Below are 27,512 nucleotides of genomic sequence, written 5' to 3' on the forward strand. Positions count from 1 at the left end.
GTGAAGTCACTGTGGTTCCTTATTTCATTTGTACTTTGATTTTTACTCCTGAGGCCATTCACTGAACAGCACCTATTGAGCACTGTCAAGATGGCTTGTAACCGAAATAGGAAGAGAAGACATGAACAGTGATTACAACTAGAAGATTGTGCATGACCATAGTTCATGTGAACTATGAAGGTACAGATCTGGGAGTTCAAAAGAGGGTTAGTATGGGAAGACTTGGAGGAGGTAGAGTGTAAATCAGTCACAATTTTTTAAAGTTGTAGATGGCTACAATACCTTTAGTTTTACTTTATTTATCCTTATGTGATGCTGAGGATGGAACCCAAGGGCTCAAATGTGCTAGGCAAGCACTCTTCCACTAAGCTATAGCTCCAGCCCCAGTCACATTGTTTTTTGAAGGTGAATCAGCTTCTAAACTTTTTTTCTTTCTTTAATAGTGGTAAAGTACACATAAAGTAAAATGAATCATCTTAAACATTTTTATAATTCAGTAGTGTTAAATACATTCACAGTGTTGTTCATCACCATCACGAATTTCCAGAACTCTCTTTATTTTATTCCTTAGTTGCAGTTGGACACAATACCTTTATTTCACTTATTTTTTTTATGTGGTGCTGAGGATCAAACCCAGAGTCTCACACATTCAAGGTGAGTGCTCCACTGCTGAGCCACAACCCCAGCTCCCTTCATAACTCTTTATCTTGTAAAACTGAAACTCTGTTCCCATTAAACAATTTTTTCCATTAAATAGTTTTATTCCATTTTATCTAGGAAAGATAGAGGGGAGAAGGAACTGTAAATGGAGGTACAGCAAGTACAGAAGCCAGAATGGACAGTCTTCGTCTTAGTCTTAGGAACGTGGCCTTTTGTGTGTGTGTGTGTGTGTGTGTGTGTGTGTGTGTGTGTGAGTGAGAGAGAGAGAGAGAGAGAGAGAGAGAGAGAGAGAACGAACCCAGGGGAGCTCTACCACTGAGCTCCATCTCCAATCCTTGTCATTTTTTATTTTGAGACAGGGCCTGGCCTCGAATTTGTGATCCTCTATACTCTGTGCTCTGCCATGTGTATTTTTAAAATAATTTTTTTATGCCAATACATACGCCCTCATCAAATGTTATATGGCATTTTATAGTATGGGTATAGTTCCACTTTTTAAAAAAAATTTCAAAAATTTTTATTTATTATTTTGGTTAGAGATGCACACAATACCTCTGTATTTTATTTTTATGTGGTGCTGGGGATGGAACCCCGTGTGCTATGCCAAGTGCTGTATTACTAAGCCACAACCACACCCCCTAGTTTAACTTTTTTTTTTTTAATGGAAATTTTGTTGCCTTTTTTAAAAAAATATTATACAGTGTTGATGAATATCCTTTTACATGTTTTTTTTTTATTGGTGGTTCAAAACATTACAAAGCTCATGATATATCATTTACATGTTTTGTGTATGTGGCTTTTATCTGAGAATATAGATGTGGAATTGCTGGATTGAAGGATATGCATATTTTAAATACTAAAAAACTTCTAAACTTCCTTCAAAGTGTATATTCTGTATGCAAGATCATCAATCTTTAATATAGCAGAGTGACCTCACTGACAGCTTATGTTATCAGTCTTTTTAACTGTGACCACTCTTGGGCAAAAAAGTTTATTTTTAAAATTTCCTCACTGTGACTACCTGTGAGTACCATTTTGGGGTTTGGGGCCATTTTTTATTTTCTGTCCTGTCAGTTACTTGATTGTGTCCTTTGTCCATTTTTCTTTGGGTTATTTTTTGATACATTTATTTAAAAAATTAAATAAGGGATTATATTAATTATATTAATAAATTAATTTTTGAATACTTCTTATATTTTGCAGATATTATCTATAGCTTATTCTTTTTAGGGTTCAAATTTTTTAAAAAATTATTTTTTAGTTATAGATGGACACAATGTCTTTATTTTTATGTGGTGCTGAGGACCAAACCCAGGGCCTCACACATTTGAGGCAAGAACTCTACCACTGAGCTACAACCCCAGCCCCAGGGTTCAAATTTTAATTTAAAAGTATTTATGTTTGTGGTACTGGGGAATAACCCCAAGGGTGCACTGAACATCCCCAGTCCCCTTTTACATGTTTTATTTCGAGACAGGGTTTCACTCTGTTGCAAGGCTGACTTCGAATTTGCAATCTCTTAACCTCAGCCATGAATTAACATATGTGTGCTGCTGCACCTGGTGGGTTTTAATTTTATTTTTAAAAAATATTTTTAACTGTAGATGAACGCAATACTTTTATTTATTTTTATGTGGTGCTGAAGATTGAACCCAGGGCCTCACACGTGCTAGGCGAGCACTCTACCACTGAGCCCCAGCCCCCAGGTTTTAATTTTTGATGGAGCCAAATTTATGTATTTTTTCCCTCCCGTCTTTCAAACCTGTGACTTTATGATTCATTTCTTGTTTGAGACTCCCTTCTTTACTGAAACCTGTACTTACCTGTACTTTCTTCTGATAACTTTCAAAACTCTTTTTTTTTTTTCCCCCAAAACATATAGCTCTTTATCTTGTTGGGAGGGGATAGTTTTTTTTCTCCTTTAAATTTCACCAAATATATGAGAAAGAGGTTAATAACTGGTTTATCAACACTTTTGTTGGCTAATCCATTCATTCCTCATTGATTTAAAATGTTGTATTTACTAGGTACAAAATTAGCAGCAGGAAAATCATAAATTAGAGGATGGCCTCAGCAATTTAGTGAGACCCTGGTTCAAAATAAAAAAGGTCTGGGGATATAGCCCCCCCCAAAAAAAGTCACATTTAGTTTTTTTTCCCTGGACTCTTCATTTGTTTGTTTCATTATCTCTTTTTCTATAGTTCTACAAATACCAATTTTTTTTAAACTTTTAAGCTTTATAATGTACTTTAAATAATCTGAGAGGGTAAATCCCCCCATATTATTCATTCTTACGCATTTTTGTATTCCAGATGAATTTTTTTTTTTTTAGATGTCAATAGACCTTTATTTTTTTTATATGAGGTGCTGAGAATCGAACTCAGGGCCTCACACTTGCTAGGCAAGTTGTCTACCACTGAGCCACAACCCCAGCCCTCCAGATTTTATTTATTTACTTACTTACTTATTTGGTATTGGGGATTGAATATAGGGGTACTTAAAGAAACTATCCCCTCCCCATTTTTTTTTTTTTTTTTTTGTACCAGGGATTGAACTCAGGGGAACTCACTCACTGAGCTACATCCCCAGCTCTATTTTATTTAGAGATAGGGTCTCAGTGAATTGTTTAGTGCCTCACTTTTGCTGCGACTGGCTTTGAACTCTTGATCCTCCTGCCTCAGTCTCCTAAAGTGCTGGGATTACAAGTGTGCCTTACTGCGCCTGGCATCTCCAGCCCTTTTTATTTTTTATTTTCAGACAGGGTCTTGCTGAGTTGCTGATGCTGGGGTGATTCTCCTGCCTCAGCCTCCAGAGTTTCTGGGGATCACAGGTGTGTGTAACCAGGACCAACCAGATTAATTTTAGAATTAGCAAATCAAGTAAGATATAAAATCAAGTTGAATTTCAAATTTCTGGACTCAAGTGATACTCCTGCTTCAGCCTTTCAGGTAACTGGGACTATAGGCTTGGCTTTTGATTATAAGCATATTAAATTTATAAATAATTTGGGAAAGAATAGGATTTATAGAACTCCGTCTTTTTTCTATTCAGTTGACATATAATTGTACTGTTTATGGGGTACAGTGTGATATTTCAATATGTATACACAAATGTGTAATGATCAAAGCAGGGTAATTAGCATATCTAGCACCTTAAATATTTATCACGTATTTGGGAAGAACATTCAAAGTCCTCTCTTCTAGCCAGCTATGATGGTGCATCCCTGTAAACCCAGCTACTCAACTTGGAAGGCTGAGGCAGGAGGAAGTGCAATTCTGAGGTTCGAATTGGTGCATGCCTGTAATCCCAGTGGCTCTCAAGGCTGAAGCAGGAGGATCAAAGCCAGCCTCAATAAAAGCGAGGCGCTAAGCAACTCAGTGAGACTCTGTCTCTAAATAAAATAAAAACAGGGCTGGGGGATGTGGCTCACTAGTTGAGTGCCCCTGAGTCCAATCCCTGGTAAAATAAATAATAGTAATAAAAAATAATTTAAAAAAATATAAAGGAGTTGGGGTATAGCTCAGGGATAAAGCCCCTGGGTTCAATCCAAAACAAAACACAAACCCAAAACCTCTCTAAATTATTGTTAGCTATACCTATAGCTAACCTACTGTGGTGTAGAACACTAGAACTTATTCTGTCAATCTTTTATCAGTTAACTAACCTCTGCCCTTACCCTGTTATTCCACCACTGGCTCTCATATCAGTTTGAAATGTGGCACATATGACCAGTTGGTTTGTTGTTCTGTTTCTTGGATAAGTTTTATGCTACTCTCCATCCAGATAGTACAGTTTAACCCTAGCAATCTTATTTTTTTAATATATATATATTTTTAGTTGTAGATGAACACAATTCCTATTTATTTTCTATTTATTTATTTATATGTAGTGCTGAGGATTGAACCCAGTGCCTCACACATGCTAGGCAAGCACTTTACCACTGAGCCACAACCCTAGCACCTGCAATCTTATTTTTTTGTTTGTCCAAATGGGATCTTGTCTTTACAGGTTTTTTTTTTTTGTAAAGACAAGATTTTCTTTTTCTTTTCTTTTTCACACTTGATTATTGCTGGTAGAAAGGAATGCTATTATTCTTGGCATTTTTTTTTTAAAATACTTTAGTAGAGCACATGCTAGGCAACCTCTTTACCACTGAGCTATACTCCCAGCCCTTGCTATAATGAACTTATTTAGGTCACCTTGATGAATTTCTAAGCTAGCCTGCCAAAACTATCCCTCTGCAGTGCACAATTTGGCCAGTGAGGTCACTGGCCAAAGTCAGACACTACTATTGGTCCCATAAGTGGAAATTGTCTTACTTTAAGTCTCCTTAGCCACCATCAAGTGGAAATTTCCTGCTTGTTTGGAAGGAAGAATTTGATACCAGCCAAGAGGAGCTCTGACTAAGACAGTAAGTAGGGATGTTGCATGCCTTGGGTAGCATCCTAGCTGTCCTGGAGAGAGTCCTTGCCTGGAGAACAAGCCAAATGGAGGCCTCCACCCATGTGGTGCCCCTCTCTCCTCTCTTTTCCCAGAAACTGCCTTTCCTATGATATTCCTACACATGCACCATTGAGGAATTTGGAGACTTGTTTGTTCCAACTTTTTTTTTTCCTTCTGAATTCATAAAGGAAGGAAACAAGGACTATAAGAATTTCTGAGGTCAGATTCATCTAGCTATAGTTGGTAGAAGTCCAAATGCTGAGATTCTTTCAGGTCCCTTTCCCGAAAAGGAAATCAACCTCCATTTCTTTAAACCTCAAGGTACAAAGGTCAGTGCTTACGTTTGTGAGTGATGAAAAGCTCAAGGAATATCTATTGACTCTCTGTCCTGCCATTCTTGGGGCAGGAGGAGCAGGACAAAGTTCCAGGTCACTATGATGATTCTAATTTCAGGTTAACATAAAGGATATTCCACCTTTTAAAAAAATTTTATTTAGTTGTAGATGGACACGATATCTTTATTTATTTTTAAGCAGGGCTGGGGATCTAACCCAGTGCCTCACATGTTCTAGGTAGGTGTTTTACAACTTAACTACACACCCCTGCCCCAATTTTCCAGGTTTTGCTGTTTCCTGGGGTTACCTTCCATTCAATAATTTCATATGATTATTTCCATCAACTTGACCCAAAACCTCAAGAGAACTAACACTGGCAATTCTGAGCTTATAAGTTCTGACTTTTTATAGATAACTAGAATTCTTGCCCTTGGGACCTCACTTCTCTGAAACTTCTTAGATTTCTCCCAGGTGGAACTTAGTAAAACTGTGTGTCATTCAGTTTTTAATTGCTGGTCACTTAATTTCAAAATCATGATCATATTTTCAACATGGATAGGAATCTCATTGGCAGAATAAGGTTGCAGGTGGTACACACAAGGGTCAGCAATCTCAAAGTTCAGAGGGATAATTCTATTCAAATGGATTTTTCAGTTTTGTCTTAATTTCTGTATTTTGGCTGCTACTGAAGTAGAACATGCGTGCGGCCTGAGTTCGATCCTCAGCACCACATACAAAGATGTTTCGCGTGTTTTGGCCAAATGGCCAAAGGTTTCCTCTTTTGTGAATTTTCCATCCTTAATCCTTGGTGTGTGTGTGTGTGTGTTGAGGAGGGGCGGGTACTAGGGATTGAACCCAGGAGTGCTTTATCACTGAGCTACATCCTTAGCTGTTTTTTGAGACAGGGTCTCTATGTTCCCCAGGCTGGCCTTGAACTTGGGATCTTTTTGCCTCAGCCTCTGGAGTAGCTGGGATTATAGGCATTCACCATCAAGGCCTTAAACTGTTTTTCTTTGAGGACATTTGTTAAGGATATTAGTACAGCTATTACATGTTACTATATTTTTTTTTAAAAAACATTGTCTCAGTGGCAGAGAGTTTGCCTAGCATCAAGGTTCTAGGTTCACTCCCCAGCACCCCCCCACCAAAAAAATAAAGCTTCACTGTGAAATCTCCTTTCCTTCACCTTTATGGATTTGCAGCCTGGCTTGGTAAGGTCAATCATATTCCAAGTATGTGTGTGTGTGCATTTAGTCTTCAAAATTTCTTAAATGATATTTTAGTTTTTATAGTGTTTATCCATAAGTTTTAATTCATCTAGAATGTATTTTGGTATATGCTATGATGTTGGGAGTCTTTACTTCTTTCCCAGTGCATGGCCAACCATCTTGACGTCATTTTCTCCAATGAATTGAAATGTCACTTTTATCATGTAGTTTTCTCACACAATTTGTTTCTGGATTTTTCTCTTTGATTCAACATCTATTTACTCTTGGGCCTATATTTTGACTGCAATGGCTTTATATGTTTTAATATATAGAAAGGCAGTCCTCACATTACTGTCCTTTTTATTATTTATATTCTGACTATTCTTGGATAGTTCTTTTTTGAATATATTTTTATTTTATATTAAAATTTATTTTCATTTATTTTATGGTACTATGGATCAAACCCAGGACCTTGTGCATAGAAAACTGCTCCAGTTCATATAAAAAACATGACCAGAGAGGCAAGTGCTCTACAGCTAAGCTATATTCCCATCCCAAAGTAACTTTTTTTTTTTTTCTTTTTCTTTTTCGTGGTACTTGGGATGAAACCCAGGACCTTATATTTACCAATGAGGTAAATCTTTAAGTACTGAGGAACCATCAAACTGTTTTACACAGCAGCTATACCACTTTACATTCCCATCAGCAAGTATGAAGACTCCAGTTTTTTTTTAACATCTTTTTTTTTTTTGGTACCAGGGATTGAACTCAGGGACTGTACCACTGAGTCACATCCCAGCCCTATTATTTTTTTTAATTATTATTATTTTTTAGTTACATATGGACATAATACCTTTATTTTATTTTAATGTGGTGCTAAGGATCAAATCTGGTGCCTCACATTTGCAAGGCAAGTGCTCTACCACTTAGCCCCAACCCCAGCCCTATTATGTATATTTTATTTACAGACAGGGTCAGAGTTGCTTAGTGCCTTGCTTTTGCTAAGGCTGGCTTTGATCCTCCTGCCTCAGCCTCCTGTCCCACTGGGATTACAGGATTACGCCTGGCTCACATATTCACCAACACTTATTTTCCTTTTAAAATTATATCTTAGTGGGTGTCAAATGGATTCTTATGGAAGTTTTGATTTGTTTTTTTTAATAACTAGTGATGTTCTTGTGCTTGTTGGGTATCTATATATCTTCTTTGGAGAAATGTAATTCAAGTCCTTTACCTACCTAAAATTTTGTTGTTGTTTAGTTGCAAGATTGCTTTGCATAATCTGGATACAAGACTTTTGTCAGATAGATATAAGATTTGAAATATTTTCTCCCATTTTGCTTTCATGATAGTGTCCTTTGATGTAGACAGATTTCATTTTTTTTTTCTTTTGTTGCTTGTGCTTTTAGTGTTATATTTAGACAGACTTTAGCATGAGCTAAAGTCGACCTTTAGTATTAAATTTAGGAAACCACTGTCTATTACAAGGTCAGAAAGATCTATAACTATTTAAGAGTTGTGCAGTTTTAGGGCCGGGGATGTGGCTCAAGTGGTAGCGTGCTCGCCTGGCATGCGTGTGGCCCGGGTTCGATCCTCAGCACCACATACAAAGATGTTGTGTCTGCTGAAAAACTGAAAAAAATAAATATTAAGAATTCTCTCTTTAATAAAAAAAAAAAGAGTTGTACAGTTTTAATTCTTACACTTAGGCCTTTGTAGTAATTTTTCAAATTGGAAAGTGTGAGTCTTTAAAGAACTTTGTTTTTCCAGATTGTTTAGGCTTCTGATTCTCTTGGAATTCCATATAAACTTTAGAATCAGCTTGTAAATTTTTGTTAAAAAATGACTGAAATTTTAATAGTAATTGTAAAATTTATATAAATCTTCCTTAGGCTAAGGGTGTAGCTCAGCCTAGCATATGTGAGGCCTTGGGTTGGATCCTCAGGACCACTATAAACAAACAAATTAACTAACCAACCTTGTATTTTTATGCTGAAGTTATTTCTTGATTTAAGTTCTTGACATTCCATTTTCATTTCTGTCAAGTAATAGCCAATATAAGAAATCTAAAATTCTCTCTTTTATTATAGACTTTATTAGTGTTTCTTGCATTTCTAACACAGTTGCCTTTTCTTTTCTTTTTTTTTTTTTTTTTTTTGTGTGTGTGTGTGTGGTGCTGGGGATTGAAGCTAGGGCCTTGTGCATGTAAGGCAAGCACTCTACCAACTGAGCTGTATCCCCAGCCCCCACAGTTGTCTTTTCTAATACTTATACCAGTTTTTTATTTTTCTGTGTCCCTTTATCAGTTTGATCCTTCAAAACATATGGATATTTTTCTTTGAAAAATGAAATAAGCCAACACATGGAAACTCTAATTAAGGAAAAGAGAAAAAAAAAGTATAGTTATTGAGAAAAGAATGGATAAATAGCCATAAAAGTGAAAATTCTACCTTGAGTTAGTTTTAATCTGCTGGATTTTGGTAGGGTCTTCATTATTTATATATATATATTTTCCTTCTATTTTTCTTAGGAGTTGTTATCAGGAATAATGGCTGTATCTTGTCATCTTTCAGCATCTATTAAGTAAACGACTGTAGTTTTTCTTTTTAACTTGCTGATATGATGAATTACTTTAATGGATTTCCCTAAGTAGAACCATTCTTGCATTCCTGGAATAATACCCTACTTGATTGTACAGTAGTGATTCTTTTGTTGCACTGTTGGATTCAATATGCTAATCTTTTATATTTTTGCATCCATATTCACAATAAAATTGTCAGTTTTCTTTTTTTGTGGTAATTCATGTTTTATCTATGAATTGAAGGAATTGTCTATTTTATGCTTTAAACAGTAGTAAAACCATCTGGGCTAGGAACATCTTATAATTGGTAAATCTATTACAATTGCCTTCCTAATTTCTCCAGTGGGCTGTTGGCTCTGTTCTTTTTTATCTTTTTTTGTTGTTGTTGTTGGTACTGGGGATTGAACTCAGGGGTACTCACTACTGAGCCACATCCCCAGACCTATTTTGTATTTTATTTATTTATTTAAAAAATAGTTTTGTCATAATCTCTTTTTTAAGTACTAGGGAATTGAACTTTGGATGCTCAACTACTGATCCACATCCCCCGCACCCCCCCCCTTTTTATTTTGAGGCAGTCTCACTAAGCTGCTGAGAGCCTCGATGAGTTGCTGAGGCTGGCTTTGAACTTGTGATCCTCCTGCCTCAGCCTCCTGAGCTGCTGTGATTTGGGAGTCTGCTAGCATGCCAACTCATAATCTATTCTATTGGTGTGTCCAAAGTTTATTTAATGAACGCTTAACTGAGAGACTTCTGAACCAGTTCAATATTTTACTATTAGAAATAGTATTTTGGGGCTGGGGATGTGGCTCAAGTGGTAGTGCGCTTGCCTAGCACACGAGAGGCACTGGGTTCGATTCTCAGCACCACATAAAAACCAAATAAAGATATTGTGTCCACCTAAAACTAAAAAATAAATAAAAAAAAAAAGAGAAATAAATAGTGTTTTTGGGCTGGGGTTGTAGGTCAGTGGTAGAGCATTTGCCTAGCATGTGTGAGGCACTGCGTTCAATCCTCTGCCCCTAAAATAAAGATACTGTGTTCATCTTCAATTAAAAAAAATATAAAAAAAGAAGTAGCGTTTCAATGTCTATTTTGACATACCTCTTTAGTCATGTGGAGTAAATCTATAGTATAAATTCATGGATATGGTAATGCTGGATCAAAGCGTATGCAATTTTGGGGCTGGGTTTGTGGCTTAGTGGTAGAGTGCTTGCCTAGCACTGGATTCGAGCCTCAGCACCACATAAAAATAAAGATACTGTGTCTATCTACAACTAAAAATATTTTTTAAAAAAAGTGTATATAATTTTTCTAGAAATTACCAAATTGTCCTCCATAATTTTATACGTCCACCAGCAGTGTAAAAACAGCTAACTTTTCTTTAATTAATTGGATTTTTTATGTGTGACATTATACTGGCTATACAAATTATTTTGGCTTCACATTGTATCAAAAGTATTTCTCTTGGAGCTGGGGTTGTGGCTCAGCTGTAGAGCGCTCACCTAGCACGTGTGAGGCCCTGGGTTTGATCCTCAGCACCACATAAAAATAAATAAAAATAAAGATATTTTAAAAAAAGTATTTCTCACATCAAAACTATTCATAGGGCTGGGTGTGGTGGCACATGCCTATAATCCCAGCGGCTTGGGAGTCTAAGGCAGAAGGATTGTTAATTCAAATCAGCTTCAGGAACTTATCGAGGTCTTGAATCACTCAGTAAGACCCCTGTCTCTAAGTAAAATATAAAAAAGTGGGGTTGGGATTGTGGCTCAGAGGTAGAGCACTTGCCTAGCATGTGTGAGGCATTGGGTTCAATTCTCAACACCATATAAAAATAAATTAATTAATAAAATAAAGGTATATTAAAAATAAAAGGTCCATCAACATCTAAAGAAAAAAAAAGGGGGCTGGGGATGTGGCTCAAGCCGTAGCGCGCTCGCCTAGCATGCGTGCGGCCCGGGTTCGATCCTCAGCACCACATACCAACAAAGATGTTGTGTCCGCCGAGAACTAAAAAATGAATATTGAAAATTCTCTCTATCTCTCTCTTTCCTCTCTCACTCTCTCTTTTAAAAAAAAATAAATAAAAATAAAAAAAAAAAGAAAAAGAAAGGGGGGCTGTGGATGTGGCTCACTAGTTAAGTACCACTGGGTTCATTCCCTGGTATGCCCCACACCTCCCCCAAAAACCCTATTCATAGAAGGTGCGGTGGCACACACCTGTAATCCAAGCAACTTGGAAGACTGAAGCAGTTTGAGGCTAGCCTGCAGCAACTTAGGGATACCCTTTCTCAAAATAAAAAATAACAAGGGCTGGGGATCTTCCAAAACAAAACAATACTTATTCATAAACAACCATAAATCTTTTATAACTGTAAATGTCCACTGTTGAAAGATGACCTTCCTAGTTAGTATTTACCTATGGATTTAGATATCAAATATATATCTACGTATATATTTGCATGTTATATATTTGTATATTCATTTAATAAAAATGAGATTCCTAACTTGCTTTAAAATTTTTAATATATTATGAACATTTTCTTTGTTATAAAACTATTACATCACTGGATTTTTCCAGTACTGCTATTGTAAGTAATAGTATGATGAACTTTGTGTGTGTCATTTTCACTTTCTAAGTATTACCTTGGATCAGAAAGGAAAAACTAGTTTAGTGTTTGTCTTCCTAGTAGCAAGACAGAGGTCACCCACTGCCACCACATTCCAGCCAATGTTAGTAGCTTGCTTTTGGTCATACTTTTATGTGGAAGATTTTAGGAGATATTGACAAATTTTCAGTGGACAAATCACACAACCAGATTTGCTTTTTCAATTTCAGCTTCAGGGCCTAATAGTTCTGTCAGTCTCATGTGGTCTTAGGAGGCATATAAAATAATGGTGACATTGAGTAAAGTGGTACAAGTTGGGTGGAGAGTCTAAACAAGCAGATCTCCAACCTGTTGTTATGAAGGAAGCAATTCCCCGGTTTTATGTTGCAGGTAGGGGATACTCACTGGGCAGGCAAAGCACACCAGGATCTTTTGTCTCAGGACTTTTATGTATGTTAGTCCTTATGCTTAATGCCTACTTGATTATTTCTCAGAAAAACAACAGCAGCTAATCTTTCCTGGCACTGAGAGCTAGATTCTTTGTTATGTAACCTAAGACATCCTTTTGTTTTCATTCTCTGAAGTTAAACCCATTATTCTTCCCCATTTTGCAGATGAGAGAATTGAGATAGAGAATCTCCTGTCTTGTCATAGGTATGTTGCTTGTCTTCTGGCTTCAAACCTAGAGTCACTTGTCTCTCTCTTCACAACTAAGCTTCCCTGTCTCAAGCCACTTTTCTGGACCATGAGTTGGGACTTTGCCTATAGCTTACAAGCCAATCCTCTCAGAAAGTTTTATTTGTTGAACCATTTAAAGACATCAGGTTCTTAAGTGTTTTTTTTTAAAGTTCCAGATTTATCTTCCTATTTCCTACTTCTCCCAAGACTAAGCTGAGATATTCAATTATAAGCTGTTTGAGAGTCAGGCTCAGGCAGTCTGTTCTGCATACAACAGAGCCCATCACTGTGAAGGACACTTGGGTGCATCAATCCATGATTGTCACGTTAAATAGAGGATGATTTCTCCAGCTCTGATAAAAAGGTAAACCAGCCAGAAAAAAATTTAGGGAATTATGGTTGAACTAATTCAACAGACTGTAATATTTGTGTGTGTGTGTGTGCATTTTTTTTTTTTTTGGTACTGGGAATTGAACCCAGGGGTACTTTACTACTGAGCTACATCCTCAGTTCTTTTTTATTTTATATTTTTGAGATAGAGTCTTGTTAAGTTGCCGAGGCTGACCTTGAACTTGGGATCCTCCTGCCTCAACCTCCCAAATTGCTGGGATTATAGGTGTGCATTACTGCACCTGGCTCATGTATTTTCAGTATATCTATGATTTGGACATGTCTCCTGGCATCCATGTGTTGGACATATGGTCCCCGATGCATCAGTGTTAAGAGGTAGGATCTTTGGGAGAGGACTGGGTCACTTACAGATTAATGAATTATCATGGGATTAGCTTTGTTATAGAAATAAGCACTTTGGCTCACTTGCTCTATCTTGCCATGTGATGCCCGCTGCCTTATTATGATGCAGGAAGCTCTTCATTAAATGTCAAACAGAAGCCTATGTCTTGCTCCCAGCTTCCAGAATCAAGAGTTAAATAAACCTCAGTTCTTTATAAATTACTCAATCTGTGGTATTCAGTTATACCAACCCAAAACTAAGACAGCCTACTTCAGAAGCAATTAAAGATCCTATCTGTGTTTTTAGTACATTCTGTATTCATTTGTGATAACAGCAATTTGTCTGGGCTCTGTGCTAGGTGTTTGACATACGCTTTGTTATTATGCAAATTATTTTTCACAAGAATTTGAATTATCCTTGGGTTGGTTTGTTTTCAGTTCTTCATTCCACCCTGCCCCCCTCACCAGAGGAAGAAGCGAGTTTGGGTAGCCCATTGGCCAACAGAGTCTCCCTTTGCAGAGGCACTTAGCTGGGAACTCCTTTGACTCAGGAAAGATAAGCCATCTCCAGGCAGGCCCCTTGTCTTCCTGGTCTACTTCTCTCCTTTGTTCCTTAGATCTGAAAACTCTTCAAAGCCTCAGAGGAAGTGCAGTGAGTTGATTCTCATGTACCTGGAGAAGAGAATATAGAGGCGGCGGAACCAGAGGAGTTGGCTTCTATGGCAGTACATGGCTCTCTAGAAGAATCAAAGGGGACCAGTTAGGTACATTTGATCTAGAGCTATTTCTATTACTTTCAGAGTTGTTTCCTCATCTGAAATCCCTCCTCCCACTAATATACTTTGTGCTATAGCATTATTTGGTTTCGTTCTATAGCCCATGAACCTCTCTGGATTGACCTTCCCTTCTCATCTCCTACTTACTTCATTGTGATTAAAGCAGATGATGCTAAGGGTAGCTAAAGCATTTACTATTGGCACAACAGTCTACAATCATCATCTCAATGTGAATAACCGTGTTATTCTAATAATAGTATGTACTATTATTATTGCTTTCTTTCCCTCCAGTAAGTAGATGAGGACACTCATTAATCACAAATAGCTAGTAGGTAGCAGAGCTGAGATTCAAACCCAGAGCCATCTGATGGACTCTAGAGCCTCATTTTGCTCTGCTGCCTTTACCTATACAACACAAACAAAGGTGTCCGAGGGGAAGCAGGCTAGAATGCTATGCCCAGACTTCTTTGAATTAGGTAAACTGGAAGACATAATCACTATTGGGAAAAAAAAAAAAGGAAGGTACACAGGTATGGGTTAGTCTTCCCACCTAACAGAGGAAATGTATATTTTCTTGTTATTTGGACCTAGTACAGTTCCATTTTTAAACAGATCATGGTAACTGGTTTAACTATGTAGGACATATATATAAAAAATTGCTGTTGTTCTCTAAGTACCATAACTTAACTAAGTTAATATTATTGCAAACCTTTATGTAATCCTTAATGTAAATGTAAATATTTATTGTCAGAATATATGTGGTTTTAGAGCTGTAAACATACTTGTGATAATCGTGATTTGGATGGTAAAGGGAATCGGAATAGAACTATCTCACTATACAATCTAGGCAAAATGTTACATAATATTTTTTCCACAGCAAACACAATGAAAATTATAAGTGAAATTTACTATCAGAAAACAAAAAGGAGGGGCTGGGGATGTGGCTCAAGCGGTAGCGCGCTCGCCTAGCATGCGTGCGGCCCGGGTTCGATCCTCAGCAGCACCACATACCAACAAAGATGTTGTGTCCGCCGAGAACTAAGAAAAAATAAATAAATGTTAAAATTCTCTCTCTCTCTCTGTCCCCCTCTCTCACTCTCTCTTTAAAAAAAAAAAAAAAAAAAAAAAAGAAAACAAAAAGGAGGGGCTGGGGATGTGGCTCAAGTGGTAGCGCACTCGCCTAGCATGTGTGAAGCACTGGGTTCAATTCTCAGCACCACATAAATGTAAAATAAAGATATTGTGTCCATCTAAAAAAACTAAAAAAAAAAAAAAAAAGAAAAAAGAAAACAAAAAGGACACATGAACTCAAGAGAATAATGTTAACATTTTGAAAACCATAATAAAAATAAAATGTTTATTTATTTATTTAAAAAATTTTTTTTAGTTGTCTATGGACCTTTATTTTATTTACATGTGGTGCCGAGAATCAAAATGTTTACAAAAACACTGGGAGAGGGCTGGAGATGTGGCTCATGCGGTAGCGTGCTCGCCTGGCATGCGTGCGGCCCGGGTTCGATCCTTAGCACCATATACCAACAAAGATGTTGTGTCCGCCGAGAACTAAAAAATAAATATTAAAAAATTCTCTCTCTCTCTCTCTCTCTCTCTCTCTCTCTCTCTCTCTCTCCTCTCACTCTCTCTTAAAAAAAAATTTATTAAAAAAAAAAAAAAAAAACACTGGGAGAGGGCTGGGGATGTGGCTCAGGTGCTAACGCACTCGCCTGGCATGCACAGGGTGCTGGGTTCGATCCTCATAAAATAAAATAGGGATGCTGTGTCTACTGAAAAATAAAAATATAAAAAAAATCTCTCTCTCTCTCTAAAAAACAAAAACCAAACAAACAAACAAAAAAAACCCTGGGAGAAAGGATGACCGGATGACCTTTGTAGTCCAAACCATACTTGATCTGTCAGCTTGGAAGAGATTCTAAGTTAAAAGGGTTTCCCACAGTATAGTACCCAAGTGCTTAAATCTTTCAATGACTTTTAACATTCCTTCAATAAGATGGGCACTTACAAAAATTATTCATTGTCGGGGCTGGGGTTGTGGCTCAGTGATAGAGCACTTGCCTGGCATGTGTGAGGCCCTGGGTTCAATCTTTAGCACCACATATAAAGTAAAAGTCCATTGACCACTAAAATAATAATAATAATAATAAATTATTCATTGTTTTTTAACAACTGTATTTTTTATTTTTCGTTTTTTGGGCACTGGGAATTGAACTCAGGGGTCCCTGACCACTGAGCCACATCCTAAGCCCTATTTTGTATTTTATTTAGAGACAGGGTCTTACTGAGTTGCTTAGTGCCTGGCTTTGAACTCATGATCTTCTTGCCTCAGCCTCTTGAGCTGCTGGGATTACAGGCATGCACCACCATGCCCAGCTACCAAGTGTATTTTTTAAATTATTGTTTTTGCTCAAAAGTTAGAAGGAATAGCCCCATAAAAATCAAAATCGGGTATAAAGTTTTGTGTTTCTGCTTTCGGAGCATTTTCACTAAATATTCTTCAAAATAAGGCTGGCTTACTATTTCATTCACCTGCTGAATATTGTTCCTATTTTAGCTACTCTAAATTATACTATGAGGAGCTGGGGTTGTGGTTCAGCGGTAGAGTGCTCGCCTAGCATGTGCAAGGCCTTGGGTTCAATCCTCAGCACCACATATAAATAAATAAAATAAAGGTATCGTGTCTAACTACAACTAAAAAAATAAATATTTAAAAATTATACTAATGAAAGCTGTGGTTATAGCTCAGTGGTAGAGTGCTTACCTAGCACATGTGAGGTACTGGGTTCGATCCTCAGCACCACATAAAAATGAATAAATAAAATAAAGGTATTGTGTCCATGTACAACTAAAAAAAAGTTTTAAAAAATTATACTAATGATAACATTGCATATAAGTTCCTGGACACATCTTTGTTTATTTCCTTAGGATAAAATTCTAAAAGTATAAATTACTGGATGAGAGTTTCTATAAATAGTATAATTAGTTATATTTTAAAAGAAAAAGATAAAATTCACATTAAATTCCAACACCTAGATACTCTATAAATCTGTTCTGTAACCTGTTGGTTTTTGCTTAATGTATCAAAAACATGCAAAGGTAAGAACAATTTCTGAAACCCCTTCTGACATTCATTACTTTTGTTTCCTTGAAAGGCTGTAACAATTTATAAACCCATTTCATTTAAAGCTTCAATAATGATCTTTTCCACTTTGCTAGCAAATAAGTTCAAATAAGTTACTTGTTCTTTCTTTTCCACTCCTCCCCTTCTTTTCTCCCTCTCTTCCCCCTTCTCCCTTTTCTTTCTTTCTCCTTCCCTCTCTTTTTCTTTCCTTCACTGGGGATTGAAGTCAGGGTGTTCTACCTCTGAGCTAAACCCCCAACCCTTTTTTTTAAAAAATATTTTATTTACATTTTAGTTTTCGGCAGAGACAACATCTTTGTTTGTATGTGGTGCTGAGGATCGAACCTGGGTCGCACCCATGCCAGGGGAGCGCGCTACCGCATTACCACTTGAGCCACATCCCCAGCCCCCCTGCCTTTTTGTTTTTTAATTTTGATACAGGGTCTCAGTAAATTCCTAAGGTTGACCTCGAATTTGCAATCCTTCTGCCCTCGGTCTTCAGATTGCTAGGATTACAGGCATGTGACACTGTGCCTGGCTTTTTAATTTTCTTATTCTCAAAATACTTTGGCTGTTCTTACTTGGTCAAGATGCGACAAATTTATGCTTCCTGTTCCATATTGTAGTCATGGTAGAAAAATATAAAGAGGATTAAAAAAAAGATGCAGATGGGTCAAAACTAAAACCAACAGTATCATGAACCTACAAAATATAAACAAGTATGAGTGGTTGAAGTGGAGGGCTCACTGACTGAAGGCCCAGGAAGATTGGGGGCATTGTGGGTTCTGTTAGACTGGGGACCCAAACTTGAAGCTGTGAGTCAGGGAGATTGAGGCAAAACTACCTTTGTTTCAGGTTTCACACTATAGAAAAATTATCCTTCTAGTGATGTATTTAATGTCACATTTTCTTATTTTATGCTTTGATAAAAGCATAAAATAATTGATCACAAAACTCATTGATCACAAAACAGTTACATTAAAAAATCAACAACAAAGCAATATTCTCATTATTTGTGGCCATTCTATAAAGTCACTAGAACACTGAATTAGTGAATACTGGACTACTGCTAATTCCTGTGAGCCTCTGGTCACATTTTCATTAACACATCAATATATAACATTGTTTTATGTGTGTTCCTGTTTAAAGAGAAATTATTTAATATATACTTTGCTGATTGATTTACACTGAACTAGTGCCAATTACACTAGAACTCATGTTTGTGATGAAGCTTATCTAATATATCTGTTTTTTCCATAAGGCCTATCATAGCCTATTTTGTTTAAGGACGCTGGACAACTTCAGCCTTGTATTTCAGACTTTAAAAAAACAACAACAAAAAAACTGAGCTACATCCCCAGCCCTTAGAGATAAGGTTTTGCTAAGCTGCCCAGCTGGCCTTGGAAGTTGTGATCCTCCTGAATGTACACCACTGTGCCTGGCTACTTCAGTCATTTTAAACAGTAAAATCAACAAAAATCATAAAATAAGAAAATGTGGCATTAAATACATCACTAAAAGGATACTTTTTCTGTAGTATGAGACTGAAACAAGGTTGTTTTGCCTTAATCTTCCTTGAAACATGCATGTGTGGCTCAAAATTTCCACTGCTTTTTAAATGACTATGTCAGTGCTCACAAAAGCAAAAAATAAGAAATAAGAATTGTAGTAGAAGTAATCATTGTTAACATGTTGGGCTATATGCTTGTATTATTTGAGATCACACTAGAATTGATTTTGGAGTTACAGATAAATTTTTGTAAGTAGGCAAAAATGGAACTGCAAATAATAAAGATTGAAAAACACATCTGCAAACTCTTACATCCCTGAAACCTCATGGATTGAAAAGAAACTCACAATGGAAACTTAAAGGATTACATTAAAGGAAATTAATAGTATTAATGTATGGTTTTAAAAAAAATTTTTTTTTTGTTGTAGATGGAAACAATATTTTTATTTATTTGTTTTTATGTGGTGCTGAGGGTGGAACCCAGGGCCTCACGTGGTGAGGCAAGCACTCTACTACTGAGCTACAACCCCAGCCCTAAAGTATAGTTTTTTTTAAAGATTGAAAATAAAAAGAAGCCTAACCTTTCAAAAAAAAAAAAAAAAAAAAAAAAAAACCCAGAATAAAACATGAATAGAGTAGGACAGAAATAATAACAAAAAAATTAATGAACTATTAAAGCAACAAGAGAGGAATAATATTTCTGCTCAACATACATTCTAAGCATCTAGCAAAGTGCCTTTTAGTAGGAATAAATGCTTACTGTGGAAAATTGAGAAAATAAGGCTACCTGTGTCTCTGAGGTGGACTTAAGTCTTCTACAGATTGCACCTGGAGACAAATTGGAGCTCGTCTCATCTCCTCATCTCTAATGATTCTGACAATCACCTGCCCCACTGACAGCTAAACTTTCACTAGGAGGGCATGGGTGGATCTGGCTCTTCCTCAGTTGGCAAATGGGCTTTCGGTTGTCTGCCCCACTGGCTCTTTACAGAGGATCCTGGCAGGTCTGAATTCCTTTTAGACTCAAGGTAGGAGCACTGGAAAACTGGAACATCTGAAATGTCTAATGATCAGGAATTCACAACATATTTATGGTATATCCATACAAATGAATTATAGGCAGGCATTACAGTTGGAACACTTAGTGACATAGGAGAAAATATTCATAATATTTTGTTAAAGAAAGCAGATTTTAAACAGTAAACAAAGTGTGATCCCATTATATAATAGTAGCATGTATCCCAACATGTTAATGATGATTACTTTTGAGTGGTGGGACTGTGGATAATTTTTATTTCTTACTTTTATTTTCTTAATTCTCTACAAGGAGTATATGTATTTTAGGTTCTTTGTTGTTTTATTGTAATCAGGAAAAAAGTTCAAAGTCATTGAAAATTTCTGCCTGCCAAGGTCTAGCTGGCTTAGTAGTAAAACTCAGGGGGAGATGCTAAGCCGCTGTGAAAGGACTATGGGAATTGCCTCTGCAGAGCAGAATTTTGAGAAGCCAAGAGGCCTGGCCCAGATCTAAGGTGTCCAGGAATTTGCAATCCTCACCTTTGCCTGTGCCACTTCTTCGCTGGTGAGCACGAAGAGGATGTCCTGAGTATGCAGCAGAGACCAGAGCAGGTCCAGGAGGAAGAAATACTTGCGCAGCACATTCACAGACTGAAGTGTGAGCACAGAACACCCTGGTGGGGAGGGGATGGGGAAAAGTAAAGAGCCTTGTTGCTCCCAGTCAGATTTTCCCCCGAAAACTCCCACCACCTCTATGGCTTAGGGCAGGGCTGGAGTTTCCAGGTGTCTTTACAGCACCAAAGTTGCTCTTTGCCCATTATTCCTCAGAGAGGAAAAGTGAAAGGGCCACAGGAGACCTGGCTGGCTACCCTCTACCTCACTCTGTGTCTTATTGAGAAGAGATGGGCAGCTAGAGATCGGGATCTGGCTACCTCAAGGCTGAGGGAAACAGGAATTTCTATACTGGGGAGCTAGAGACATATTTCTAGCTCTGTTGCACAAGAACTGGTCCAAAACTAACTGCTCAAGAACTTGGGAAAGCCCCTTAACTGCTCTGAATCTCAATCTTCCTCCCTCTCTCCTTCCCTTCCCAGCCTGCTTTTGATCTTCTGGTCTCAAGTGTCTTCCAGCCTTAGGCTCCCAATTAGCTGGGACTAAGATGCCATTGAATCTGGCTTTTTTTTTTTTTTCTTTTCTTTTAAATATTTTTTTGAGTTGTATATGGACATAATTTATTTATTTATTTATTTTTATGTGGTGTTGAGGATGGAACCCAGTGCCTCATATGTGCAAGGCAGGTGCTCTGCTACTGAGCTACAGCCCCAGCCCTGAATCTGGCTTGTGTGTGTGTGTGTGTGGCAGCTGGGGGGGGGGGGAGGTACTGGGAATTGAACACAGGGATGCTCTTTCACTGAGTTCCATGCCAGCTCTTTTTATTTTGTTTTGAGACAGGATCTAAGTTGCTGAGGCTGGCCTTGAACTTGTGATCCTCTTGCCTCAGCCTCCTAGGTGGCTGGAATTATAGGTGTGCACCACTGCACCTGGCTGCATTGGCTCTGTATAGCCAGTGTGGGACCTGCCCTTCTCGTAGGATTGATATAAAAATAAAATGAATTACAGTCATGTTCCAAAGACTTAACAGTTTGGTAAAGCCATCTGGAAAGGGCACATGCTACTTAGGTCTCATTGATTCTTTTTTTTTTTTTTTTTGGTACCAGGGATTGAACCCAAGGCCATTCAACCACTGAGCCACATCCCTAGACCTTTTTTTTTTTTTTTTTTTTAAAAAAACATTTTTTAGTTGCAGATGGACACACAATATCTTTGTTTATTAATTTATTTTTTTATGTGGTGCTGAAGATGGAACCAGTGCCTTACACATGCTAGGAAAGCACTCTGCCACTGAGGTACAGCCCCAGCCCATCCCCAGACCTTTTTATTTTTTATTTTGAGTCAGGGTCTTACCAAGTTGCTTACAGCCTCACTAAGTTGCTAAGGCTGGCTTCAAACATGCAATCCTTCTTCCTCAGCCTCCTGATTCAGGGATTAGGAGTGCAACACCATGCCCAGCCTTATTGATTCAACTTTCATATTCTCCTGTGAGGCAGGACAAACCTGAAACTGGCTCAGAAGGTTAAACAGGAGTGTCATGTGGAAATGATCAAATGGGGTCAAATACCTTCCTGTGGGCTAGGAAGAGTTTCTCTTTCAAGCAGTTTACTCTATGAGGCACCTGTCAGGCACTTACATCTTGGTTAATTAATGGGAGCTAGAATTTGAGTTTGGATAAACAGATTGCAGAATACCAGAAGTGGAAAAGACCTACCCTATGAGAAAACTAGACAGGTGAGGAGACAAACACGGTCTTTCTGCACATCCAGAATCTGCTGACAGGGCACTTGCCAATGATACAACCTGAGAGATCTGAGTCAGGAAGTATGCCTTCACTCTGCTGAGAGCAGCCTCTGTGTACAATCGTCTCTCAACTTCAGGGAAATTTGTTCTAGGACCTGCACAGAAACCATGATGCTCCAGTCTCTCATAGAAAATGACAGAGTAGCTGGGCATGGTGCACACAACTGTAATCCCGGTGACTTGGGAGGCTGGGACAGGAGGATCGCAAGTTCAAAGCCAACTTTTGCAACTTAGCAAGGCCCTAAGCAACTTAGTGAGACCCTGTCTCAAAATAAAAAATAAAAAATATCTGGGGATGTGGCTCAGTGGTTAAGTCCCCTGGGTTTAATCCCTGCTACAAAAAAGAGAGAGAAAAGAAAATGACAAGACTATTTGCATGAAATCTATGCATATCTTCCCTGTATACTCTAAAACATCTCACCTTATAATACCTAGTACAATGTAAATGCTATGTAAATAGTTGTTACACTTATATTCAGTACAGACAGCATCCCTTCAACCCCAAGTAATTTTGATATATGGTTGTTAAATACATGGATATGGAACTTAAGGAATTTGGCTGACAGTATTTGCAAATTTCCCTCTGGTAAATCTCCTGGAGGGATAGCTTCTAGTGACTTTCTGCAATAGGAACAGGTCTTACCTTTAGGGAACTTCCCTTCGGAGTGCAGGGCCCTGGAAGAGGGAAGGACAAGGGTGAGAGAAGGTGAGAATCACATAGTCCTTTGTACTAAGGTGAGGGGACTTCTGAGGAAGGGTGACAGGGCCCATGGTCCCCTTACATAGGTTCCCAGGTGGTTTCTTTTGCATAAATCATCAAATTTCTGGGATTCCATACCTCTGGCTTACAGTTGAAGGGACCAGGGTAGGCACCTCACCCAAGGACAACTAATCCAGAGGCGGGTCTATATGACCCTGTCAAGCTTTGCCTGAGATGAAAGTGATTACCTCAGATTCTTCAAAAATTTTCTCTTGTAATTGTGACCTGAGTATAGTAGGAGAATATTTTAAAATACATTAAATATTTAAAATATTCATTGACATTTCTTTCCTAATATTTCCTTTCTCTTTTCTGACCTCCCCTACCCCCAGAAGGGATAGGATGAACCAACAGCAGTTATTTCCAAATTGTTTTCTGTTTTGTTGTATTGAAAGCTTAGGAACAGAAGAGAGAGTGGGTAATTTTCTGATTCAACACACATACACACTTATTAGTATCAGACTTGAGAGACAGTTGAAAAGCCTATGGAACTGACTCCCTAGCAGAGATAGAACCAGAATCCAGGAATCCTGGTTCTCCACTCAGTCTTCTGGCAGAAACACGTCAAAGCAAATCCACCTTAAGCAGTAGAAAAACCTAAAAAAGGCCCTGGGATCCTGAGAAGGAGGTGATTTGCTCTGCATCCCGGACAGAGCTCGGGGATATCCAAGGGAAGAGGTAAAACTGAAGTGTACACAACCTGGGTATTGCACTTGTGGCTATTACAGCCATAGGGACAGGGTCAAGGAGGGGCCTCAGGTGCGAGGGAAGCCAGAAAGAGACTGAGAGGTAGCCAGAAAGGTCAGAGAAAAGGGAAGACCAGCCAGTGCCAGGTAAGTCAAAGCAGCATTTTGATGAGTGACAGGAGGAGCCAAATGTCACAGAAAGGCCCAGACAAGTGAACACACTAAAATGGATCTGGTCTATTTAGCAGGCAGGTGACTACGGAGAAAACAGTTTTCAAAGATGGTAGGTGTGTCTACAGATTGTTTTATCTGAAGCACAGTGACTTCCACTAGTGTAGGGAGAGGACCTGCACTAGTGTTGAGAGCCTGCAGTACTCCAGTCACTTAAGGAAAATGGTCCTGGGAATTTCTGTCAGCAGAAAGTTGTCCCTCTGGGTTCTCTGTCTGGAATGAAGCCTTCCCTGCTTTTCCCACTTCAGTGGTGACTATACTAGGGTTAGAACCAGTCAAGTCAACCTCAAGTGCACAGGCAACCCTGACTGCTAAAGTGCTCTTGGTTTGTTTGCAGGAGACCTAATCTGATCCTTTCTCTGGTACAATCTGTATACTTGGTGAGAAGTCACAAGGCTCAGTGTGTACCTGGAGTGAGAATGGAGACATTATTCCAGTTTCCAAGCAGCTTGCATGCATACCAGTCTTGGAAGCCCAAGGTTCAGGGTAACCACATGGTTAGAAAGACCATTTCTGGGTTGCCTATTTTTCCATGTATCTTTAAAAAAATTGCATCTCTGGCTATAATGGGGGGATGGGTCTTTCCTGAATCTGAATGGACCTAATGCAATGAACATCACATTTTTATAGTTGTGGCCCCTGGGTGGGACAGGAAGAGAACAGTCTTGCCTCCCCTGATTCCTTAGAATCCCAAAGAATCAGGGAGAGCTGTCTGCAAAGAATATATGAACAAAAATTTCTGGCATCTTCCACTATGTGATGTATGATTTAAGAAAAGCTTGAGGGTCCTAATGTAGATTTGTTTTGACATGTTTCTGCCAGAAGACTGAGTGGAGGACCAGGATTCCTGGATTTTGGTTCTGTCTCTGCCATTGTTGACTTGTAGCATTGGGCATAAGGCTTCATTGCCTCGGTCAAATGAAACAGTTGGACTTAATGACTGTGAGGTCATTTCCAAGTTCAAATATTTCACTGCTCCAGACTGAGAATATTGAACACATATAGAAGAAGGTTATAAAACAACTCTTTCATTTCTGGTTGTCCTTTTCCTTCCTCAGTATCTAAGACAAGACCACCACTCTGCTGATCTGGATCCTAACAGAAGCACTTTACCATGGTCTCTGTTTGCATGATCCTAAGTCACTCTGTATCTTTGAGGTTCCATTTTGGTTTTATAGGATAAATGAAGACAAATATCAGTAAAATAGGGTAGCTTTGAAGGACAAATGAGATTTACTATCAGATGTGGATATTCTCCTTTTACAAAGAAAGACTGGAGATAGTAGCAAAATCTGTAATGAAAGATGTCAAAAGAAGTGAGAGTGGATTGGGATTGTGGCTCAGCAGTAGAGCACTTGCCTAGCATGGGCGGGACCCGGGTTTGATCCTCAGCACCACATAAAAAATAAAGGCATTGTGTTGTGTCCATCTGCACCTAAATAAATAAAGAAAGAAAGAAGTGAGAGGAAGAAGATGAAGCTGGGGGCACCTGACTCACAGGACTCATTCCTTGAAGTCCTGTTCATGTGGTTCAGAGGTTGCAAAATTGGCCCTGAAGCTTTCTCTGGTTGAAGTAAAGAGAGAAATAAAATCAATTATCCCATTTGCAGTATCCAGGAGATTTTTAAAAATTCACTTCTTTAGGAGGTAAACATTCCTACTGAGACTTATTAGAGATTTCTCATAAAGAGGACTTAGTGAGATATAGTGAGCAACACAACCAGTGATGGTGGTATAATTCAGTAGTATATTTCCTAGAGCTCAGATAACCAGGGATAAAGTGCTTTAGCAACTGAGATTCCTAAGCAAATGGACAAACCCTGTCCCACCTCCATCACCCAGTGAATCATACCTCACAGCTGTGTACAGAGCAATGTGATTGCTGTGACCACTGACTCCCCCTGCATCAAAAGTCACCACCTGTAGAGACAGACAGGGTTTTCACTCAAAACTGTCAGAATGTTTCTTTTACTGCCTCAGCTTCCAAGTAGCTATTGCCATTCCCTTGGAAAGTAAAGGAGAGAGAAGAACGCTGGCATTTTTCAAATTCTGAGAATAGCTGAACTGACTTCTAAGCATATCAATGATGTGTATCTATTGGTTTGGCTGATTATACCATGGAGACCATTTTTATGAGTTTTTACTGTTTATCATGTACTCCTGGCCAGTGCAGCAGAGTAGAATTCACCATGACAGAAACTTGGATTTGAAATATCTTTTTGCTTTTCTGCTTAGTCATTTATGAGCATATTAGTTTTTCTGGTTGGCTCTTATATGACCTTTGTTCAGGTAGACGTTGCCTGATTTATTTAGGTTCTTTTCCTTGTGCGATATTGAAGGTACAAAAGCCTCAAGAATGCCAATGTCCACTCTGGGGTTGGGTTCATGGAAAAGGCTTTTCTTTTCATAGACTGTCTCTGTTTCCATTTTTATAGCTATGTCAACATCTCTTTATTAACTCCAAGTTCAGTCTAGGTTCTTACAATTCAATTCAGCACAGATGGATTAATAAGACCAAATGATATTTGAATAAGACAATCCAAAGAGTAATCTGAATAATAAAAGATATATAGAAAACAGGACTAAGGGACTTGGAACAGGACATAGAATAGTTTGAGAAGGGATTTACTCTTGCTCTTTTTTTTTTCCTTTGCTTTTATTTTTAGAACTAGGGATTGAACCTAAGGGTGCTTTATCACTGAGCTACATTTCCAGACCTTTAAAAAATTTTTTATTTTGAGATAGGGTCTTGTTAAATTGCCCAGGCTGGCCTTGAATTTATTATCTTCCTGCTTCAGCTTCCCAAATTGCTGGGATTATAAGGGGCATGCTATTGAGCCTGGAGGTCTTTCTATTTTAATTATAAAACATGTTGATTGGCCCTCCTGAGATTCAGAATCTATTCTTTGGGACATTATGAATCTGAATTAGGTGAATTCAGAGTGATCTCAAGAGGGTTACCTGCTACCAGAGAGAAGGGTTCTGCCAGGAGTTCTACCCTCTTCATGAAATCTGTAAAGCTCTGATAGAGCCCATCTCTCCTTCCCTTTGTCTCAGGCCCTTATTGCAGTTTCCCGGGGAACAATTACTCTACATAGGAAGAGTTTACCTGGAGTGGGTCAATCAAAACTGAGCATTTGTATTAGAAGCATCTACTTCCACCTCTCCCAAACATCAGCCCAATCCCTGAACTGTCATTCTAAAATCTTAATCTTTTTTTTTCTTTAAATTTTTTAGTTGTAGATGGACACAATACCTTTATTTTATTTATTTATGTGGTGCTGAGGATTGAACCCAGTGCCCCATGCATTCGAGGCAAGCACTCTACCACTCTGCCACAACCCCAGCCCAAATTTTAACCTTTTAAAAAAAGAAAAAAGGGCTGGGATTGTAGCTCAATTGGTAAAGTGTTTGCCTCACACGTGTGAGGTGCTGGGTTTGATCCTCAGCACCACAAAAAAACAAATAAATGAATAAAGGTATTGTATCCATCCACAACTAAATTTTTTTTCTTTTTTAATTTTTTGTCTTCTTCCTTTTTAAAAATATTTTTTAGTTCTAGATGGATACAATACCTTTATTCATTTGTTTTTATGTGGTGCTGAGGATGGAACCCAGTGCCTCACACGTGCAAGGAAAGTGCTCTACCACTAAACTATAGCCCCAGCCCCTAAAATCTTAACCTTTTAATGTAAAGCTCAGATCCCAGTTAAAGAAAAGTTATCTTTAGAATGG

The 27,512-nt window shown here is 38.2% G+C and overlaps 1 protein-coding gene across 34 annotated transcripts in view; it reads right to left on the minus strand.

Moving 5' to 3' along the window:
* Nucleotides 1-11,738: 11,738 nt before the first annotated feature.
* The window catches only part of Pigl (phosphatidylinositol glycan anchor biosynthesis class L), a 91,712-nt gene continuing 75,938 nt past the window's right edge, over nucleotides 11,739-27,512 (minus strand). For 4 of the 34 annotated variants that reach the window (XM_078042940.1, XM_078042941.1, XM_021720559.3 and 1 more), the window contains 4 exons: nucleotides 25,630-25,697; nucleotides 22,744-22,775; nucleotides 20,226-20,359; nucleotides 11,739-13,986 (listed from right to left, as the gene is read on the minus strand). In XM_078042940.1, the coding sequence (XP_077899066.1) occupies nucleotides 13,888-13,986; nucleotides 20,226-20,359; nucleotides 22,744-22,775; nucleotides 25,630-25,697 (333 nt within the window). In that variant the 3' untranslated portion in view covers nucleotides 11,739-13,887. Of the gene's footprint in view, nucleotides 13,987-14,911; nucleotides 15,064-20,220; nucleotides 20,360-22,742; nucleotides 22,776-25,136; nucleotides 25,213-25,275; nucleotides 25,342-25,629; nucleotides 25,698-27,512 lie in introns of those variants that run through there. The other 30 variants (XR_005726566.2, XM_078042950.1, XM_040269604.2 and 27 more) reach the window with 21 other exon arrangements.

The sequence above is a fragment of the Ictidomys tridecemlineatus genome, chromosome 3, assembly GCF_052094955.1.
Source record: "Ictidomys tridecemlineatus isolate mIctTri1 chromosome 3, mIctTri1.hap1, whole genome shotgun sequence".
NCBI classification, from domain to species: domain Eukaryota; kingdom Metazoa; phylum Chordata; class Mammalia; order Rodentia; family Sciuridae; genus Ictidomys; species Ictidomys tridecemlineatus.